Raw genomic sequence first — 7,065 nt, 5'->3', positions numbered from 1 at the left:
GGCAAACTGTTCTCCTACCAGTACCACACACTGGTTGGTGGTAAAGCAGCTCAGTCCTTCAAATAGGTCATGACAAAATAACCTTTGAGTGGTTTCTGAAAACAGCCTCTTGTGGTCGAAGAAATAGCTGCTTTGTAGCTTTTCAATTTTTATTTCAGACTTTTTGAATAAAAATAAAAATGCCTGGTTGTGCGAATACCTATTTCAAAAAATAGATATTAAGGTTGACTTACGTAAAGAGTCTATTGCATGTATAGATACTTTGGGGTTACTGTGTTTTACGTTTCCTTTAAAAGCAAAGAGTAAGTAAAAGATGTGCTATTTCCTCCAAAATCATTTTATCTTTAACAGCATATACAATAAAATCTCAGCTGCTGTAAAATCATCAAAATACGTATATTTTACAATGACACATGTATCTGGAACGTGGCACGGGCGCTTTCCAGTTTAAAAAGATTCCATGCAGAGGAACAGAAAATCTGGAAAAGCCTAATGAGAAGGGACAGCGCGGTTTGACACAGTCTGACAGGAGGATAGCTCTGTCCCGAGATTAGAGGATTGAGCGAAAAGCTGGCGTGCAGAATTGCAGGTTTTTATATAATAGCTTTAGCAAATATCCTTTAGGACCCAGTGGAAGTGTTTGGGGAGGTGAACTTGGTGGGTAATGGCCAATCGTTCAGCCGCGGTGAGGGAAAAGCTTTTTGCGAGGAGCCCCTGAAAGCCTGTCGAAAACATCACGTCAGGAAAGCGACGTTTCCAGCGCCGATCCCCGACGAGCTCGCAGCGCCAGAATTCGGGTTAATTCAATGTTTAAACCCGGGGGGATTTGTGCTACCGGAGGTCACTGGCGTGCGGGGTGCCCGAGTCCTGTCTGCAGCAAGATGCCTTATTTTGCAAAACTCCTTTTATTGATCTTTTGCTTGGTTCTTCTTGTGGAAAGCAGAAAGCACCGGAGGAGGAGGTGGACGAGCCAGGCAGAGATGCAGAGGGCAAGGTAAGGGCTATTCAAACACAGGCGTTTTTCCTGGAGTGTTATAAATACATCGCTACACAGACATAAAAATCTGCGCTGTCAGTGTCTTTGTGCATATTGTATGTGCAAACAGCTTTATACACAACATTTTTATACTCATCTGTGATACTGCATTTAGTTTTAACTGTAAATGGACACATTGAGTGATAATTAACTCTTAATGAGGCAGGTTTTGCAGGTAAGTTGGCCACTTCAATGTGGGTTGTGGTAAAAATGTTCTTAGCCCTGTATGCGAGTTCCTGAGAGAATTCAAAGGAGTTGTAATTCATAGAGATTATCAAATCTATGTATTGTTTCAGCACTGTTTCAAGAGCACGTTGCTGGAATGTCTGTGCTACTTATGTTCGCTTGAAATTGCATATTATTCTCTAACAAACTGAGTGGGGGATGTTTGTTAGCATGGATTATACTAATTAATAATAGATAAATCCCTGCATGTTATCCAGGGATTGTAAAATGAAAAGTATATTTTGAAGAAATACACGGAAACTTTAAAAAAAAAGCAGATTTTAAAGTCAAGGGCAGGCACAAGAAAGAGTTAAAGATCTTAATAAAGTTTATTAGATTTACCGTTGTTGAGATTTGACCAGAGGTTTACATTAGAAAAGAAAACATTCCAAACCTGTCAGACAGACCAAAGTATGTTATCCTTATTTGTAGTTATGTCATTCAATGGCAATTGTACCTTACGAGACTGTTCATTGTTTGAACGGCTCAAAAATAAAATCGGGTTAATCCATCTTATTAAATGGCTTCACTATGGCTGTAAACCCCCATCTTTTCATTTATTTTGTTGGGTTTTTTTGCTTTAACTCTTAACGTATTGATTTTATAGGAAGTGGTGGTACTCAAACATTTTACAAAAAAAAAAAGTGATGTAATTGAAAGCAAAGAACATCTAATACACTCTTAGAGTTATACTAGCTGAAAACCACAAGAGCACATGCTTTTAGTGACATAAATGTTATAAAGCTGAAACAGCTGGGGCCTGATCCTGAAATCCTAAAGCAAACTGAAGTTTTACCATGGATTTCCACAGAATCTCTGCTATTGAATGGGATCTTTCAGTTAACTCTGGAAATTTTTCCAAGTCTATTTCTGGGAAATGTGAGGGATTCAACAGTATTTCCTTGCGAACCATTCACACGTAGTAGAGATCGTCAACTTTGAAGTTAAAAAATAGTATAAATCCTCCTTTTAAACATGACTTTATCCAAAATTAGTGCCATTCTTTGTTTTAATAAGTTTGAATATTTTGTGCTACATTTAAAAGTTTCAAAAATAATTTACAGTTCCTACAGTGCTGGTTTTTTGTGAAGTTGTGATAGAGTGGAAGTCAAAGTACTGCTAACATTAGTTATGTAGATTAATCTACTGGAAAGAATAACCGATGCTGTTTGGTTTCTTGATTTTAATCAACAGTTTTCCAGCCAAGTAGAACCTGAGGATCTATATGCCTTATATACACAGATATGGGTTTTTTACATTTCCTATTCAAACAGTGTACTTATTAAAAGTATATAAAATCAAGTTTTCGGGACTATTAAATGTGAATGACATTTTAAATACAGAGAATTCTGCAATATTGCGTAACCAAAACGAAACATAAAAAAGAGCATCCGGAGCAGTGACATTGCTATTTGAAATTTCCACTTACACAGAAAAAAATACAGTTGTCTCTAACCCAGCAATGAATAGTGGACTGTTTCAGTAAATGCAAATTAAAACCAGTACCTCTGCTAGTTTTCTAATAATGTAAGAGAAAACAGTGTCCTTTTTAATAACTGCCTCACATTTTCTGTGTAATATTTCTCTCGTTGACTTACCCTAAGAAATACAGTGAATTTTACAATAAATATATTAGCGAGGAACCTTTTGGTTTGGATCTGTATTTGGTAAGTTTGAGATTTGTGTCTTCGAAGTTGATACGCCATCCTGATCTCAAGATCTTTATATTGATTTCGAGAAGCTGGCTTGGCTGGGGCGGGTGCGGAACACCTTGGGTTCTGTGGTTCTTTACTTGAACGCTGTGCAGAGGTTCTTACCCGCGGAGTCCTGCGGGACACACAGAAACCAGCCTGGGCCCACCCGGGAAAGGAAAATGCTGAAGCCAGGTTAGGGCTGTGGGGTTAGGAACCCAATAAGAAATGCCAGGTTAAAGGTTCCCTAATTACTCCGCTTGTTTTACATGAATATCGAACTGTAATGTGTTGTTTTTTCTGGGTGGGACCTCGCTCAGCATGCAGGGTGGATAACGCTTAATTAGAAACTGTGTCACTTTGCATTTTCTCTCACTCCTGCACCCCTCACCTCCCTGGTAATGCAAATCTCCTACAAACCAGCGGTATGACCTAAAGAAGGAGCTGCCTGTGTGCGGCATTTACACGACCATTGCTTGGAGCAGCTTCATGTTCTGCTCTGGAGAGCCTGGGCTTTGCGTGGGAAACTGGAGTGTGCTCGTTGAGTAGCAATTCCTGCCTTTTGTACTTTGATGGTAGGTTGTGGGTTTTTTGTCGTTGTTGTTTTAACATTTTCCACAGATACAGTCTCTGTTTCTTAACCTTACAAACCTGGATGAAGGGATTCAGTGATTCCTCTTTGTGCAAAGTTGAAAGCCTTTTTGCCGCTGTACCCGCTGGCAAATGATGCAGGGAAACAAGGGCTCACAACTCACAGAAGATCTGTTGGCTAAAAAAAACCCCTGCATTTCATTCTGTTGTACAGAAATCAAATGATAAATGAAATACAAAGTAAAACCCGTCAGAGTCACCTGGTTGACTGCCGGGCAGGGGATGTTGGCCCCAGTGTTACCTGCACACCAGGGAATACATTTCCAGAGAGGAGGTAAAGACTTTGGTGTTGAAGGAAAGGGTGCAAGCGTGGAAAGGTGCAGATTTCTGTGTTGGGTGAGCCGTGGTCTGTGCTGCCATGTTACCAGCCAGGATTTTCCAGGGAGCGTGTGCTGCTGCCAGGGCCTGTCACACTTGCTACTTGTAGTACTGACTATACAGTGCGTGTGCATGTGTGCTTGTAGTGTACTCAGAGCATCAGCCTTACTCTAAGTGCCAAGCAAGTGCTGTTGGCATGTCCAATACTGGATTTGAGACAGCCTGGGGTACTCTTCAGTAGCTCTGTGGTGGCTGCATGTCAGGAATTGCAAACAAATGCTGGCAGTCCTCCTAGACTACCCATCTGGGCAGGATTTCCACACAGAAAAAGAGGAAGTCTGAAAAAGACTGCTCTTGTTAATATTCATTGCTCTGTAAAAATTCCTGATAATGCTTCTGTTCATTGCTCTGCATAAATTGTCCTAGAAGAGAGAGCTCAGGAGACATTTGCCATCTCGTCTGTGCTTGTGAATGCTGTGTTTCCAGACAGACAGACAGACACAGCCTGGCTTTGAGCCTGCTTATTTCTCTCTCCTAACAGTTGCGAGAAGCCTCATGCTTCAGCCAGCAGAAACACTGCACTTCTGAAACAGAAGCGGCTTTGAGCTTCTGTTAGCTACAGACTTCCTGGCAAGGTTTTTGGAAGCGGTCTGTGATTTGGAATGCCTCATGAGAGATGTGATTTTCAGGACGTGCTACACGCCAGCCTGAGGTTGGGACCTAGAGCAGGAAGGAGTTCATCAGGGTGCAGCAGCACGAAGCTCAGGACTGTTTTTCCAAACAGGGTTCCATGGGGGCAAGCAGCTTGCTGATCCGGGCTGAGACGGCTCCTGCTGGCAGATGTGCTCCCTCTGTTGCCTTGCAGGGCTGCGTATGTTCCCTAATTGTCAACCAGGTTCTGCAGACATGTCTTCTGACCTGTGGTACCTCCCAGACCCTGCTGATCCTCTCAGGTGTATGGTGGTTTCTTAGAAAACGTGGTATGTGTGAATGGCTCAGTGGTTAAAACGTTGATAACCGTTTTCTACAGGTGTGTTGCTCACCTGAGGTTCATGCCCAGGGCATTGCACAACTTCTAATTGTGTAAGGTCTGATGTCTCCTGAGATTTTTTTCACCAACACTGCAGCATCACAGCAGGGCCGTGAAGCAACGTGAACCAAAAGCAGGGAGAAACATGCACACACGCAAATGGCAGCAGCAGCAGCAGACGTGAGAAGCAAACCTCAGGCTTTCTTCTTGGCTGTGTGCTCCGTGTCTTTGTGTTTGCCGTTGTGACTCCTTGGCTGTTGCTAACGTTGCCCCTCTGACCTTGTAGTAGTTGTGCAGTTGCGTGTGTAGACTGTGAGATGCTCAGAGGCTCAGCACTGCCTCCTCACAGCGTTCAGCGCTGTCTCTTCAGCAGCTGTGCCTCATTCTGCCCTTCAGCAGAACAGCAGCTGCTGGCTCCCTTCGCTAGACCTGTTCCCCTTTGCCGGGGTTAGTAGGGCTGGCTTTGGGCTGGATGGATGTAGGAAGAGGCAAGGAGTGCAGGGTTTGGGATACGCTTGGTAAAAAAGCGGCTCCATGCTGAAGTGTGGTAAGATTTTAGCTGGAAATGTAAAAATACTTTAAGGAATCCCAAGAGGAAGTAGGATAATAGGAGCTGACGTCCAATGACCATGAGATATCTGGTGACCAAAGCCAATGCTGAGTTCTCCAGAGGGATGTGCAGACTCAGGCTGGAGATCCCGTCCCCTTTCAGGCTCATCATGTAGCCGTTGCCTTACGCCCCACAGCACTGGGACTGATTGCAATTTTAGAAGTTTTATATCTTGCTCTGGACAGGTCTGAATGTCTGCATAGATACCCACTGCTTTTTTGAGTCCTGCTGAGCTATTATCTGTCATTTCTCATGCCATCAAAATTTCATTTTCTTTGATATATTTGGCAATATAAAAAGGATCTATTTTATGCAACTGAGAAAAATTCTGAATAAAAGTGACTGGAAAGGAAAATACAAAAAAAAATCTAGGGCCTTTACAGAAGCTCGATGAGATACCTGTCCCCTTCTCTCCTCTGTAAACAGGAAAGAGTCCTCACAAAAGACAGTTTAATCAATCTCATCCCACTTGAGCAAAATCTAAACAGCAATAAAATTATATATGAAAAACATGGCAAAACAGAGGAAGGGAGATGGGTGGCTTTAAATGAAAAGTGGTGAACTGCAGAGAGTGCATAAAGCTGAAAGAAACCCTGACAAATCTATAATCAGAAGTGCTAAAGACCGTAAAGACATCAGGGAGGATTTATGAGATACCAGTGATCAGACTGTCAGTGAAGACGCCTGATGTGCGGGAATGTTCAGGGCATCCTTCAGCTTTGCAAAGGCACTGGCAGCTGCATCCACCTCTGCTGCAGATCGTGAGATGCTGCTGGTGCCAACCGGTGGTGGGGTGGCACAGGATACCTGCCAGAGAGGATCAGGTGACACCAGCATAGCTGATGTCATGCACTGTTATAAAGAATGTATTGTGGGTTTTGGTTTTGTTTGTTTGTTCGTCTGTTTGTTTGTTTTCAAACACACTTGGTCTTGTTTTTGAATTAAATTGACAGGAAGGTATTATACATTTCAAAGGCTGTGTAGGTTGCTTGTCATTAAAAATAACTTTAAACAAAATCTTTGTAAATTGATTAAATTGATCAAAAAATAAATGGTGGACCTCAGTCTGTAAATTCTGAATTGTCTGTCATGTACCTGAAGGGCTGGGCATGAACTGCTGATTCAATGCCGGCTATTAAGTGCAACTGCTGGCTCAGGACTTCCCTGAAAACCTGTTTTCTTCCTAAGGCAGCGTCAATGTCTCCAGCCAACCCTCTGCAGCATCTGCAGCCACAGACTTGTTCTTAGCGACTCTCCTGTGTCCTATTTGCTGTTTGATGATTTTTAAATTAATTGATCAGAGCCTGGCATTTCAGTGAAGCCATGCCATTGGTTTACAAGTGGGCATTGTAATACTGTCAGGGTTTTTCATACTATTTTCTCATATAGCATGCAATCCAAAGATTGATTGGATTTTTAACTGGATTTTTCCCCCATTCTTTGAGCACAGGGAGTCAATTGAACATTCACTGGTGCTCAGGCCTTTTCCTGATGGTTCAAGTCA

At 42.4% G+C, this 7,065-nt stretch overlaps 1 protein-coding gene across 1 annotated transcript in view; it reads left to right on the top strand.

The window, feature by feature from the left end:
- The first annotated feature begins 49 nt into the window (after positions 1 to 49).
- The window catches only part of LOC102088312 (gamma-aminobutyric acid type A receptor subunit rho2), a 40,613-nt gene continuing 33,597 nt past the window's right edge, over positions 50 to 7,065 (top strand). Inside the window, exon 1 of the mRNA XM_005501914.3 lies at positions 50 to 994. Coding sequence (XP_005501971.1) covers positions 807 to 994 — 188 coding nt within the window. The 5' untranslated portion in view covers positions 50 to 806. The remainder of the gene's footprint in view (positions 995 to 7,065) is intronic.

Source organism: Columba livia, chromosome 3, assembly GCF_036013475.1.
Source record: "Columba livia isolate bColLiv1 breed racing homer chromosome 3, bColLiv1.pat.W.v2, whole genome shotgun sequence".
Lineage (NCBI taxonomy): Eukaryota > Metazoa > Chordata > Aves > Columbiformes > Columbidae > Columba > Columba livia.
The sequence above is the reverse complement of the archived record's forward strand: the minus strand, read 5'-3'. Positions and strand labels throughout refer to the sequence as shown.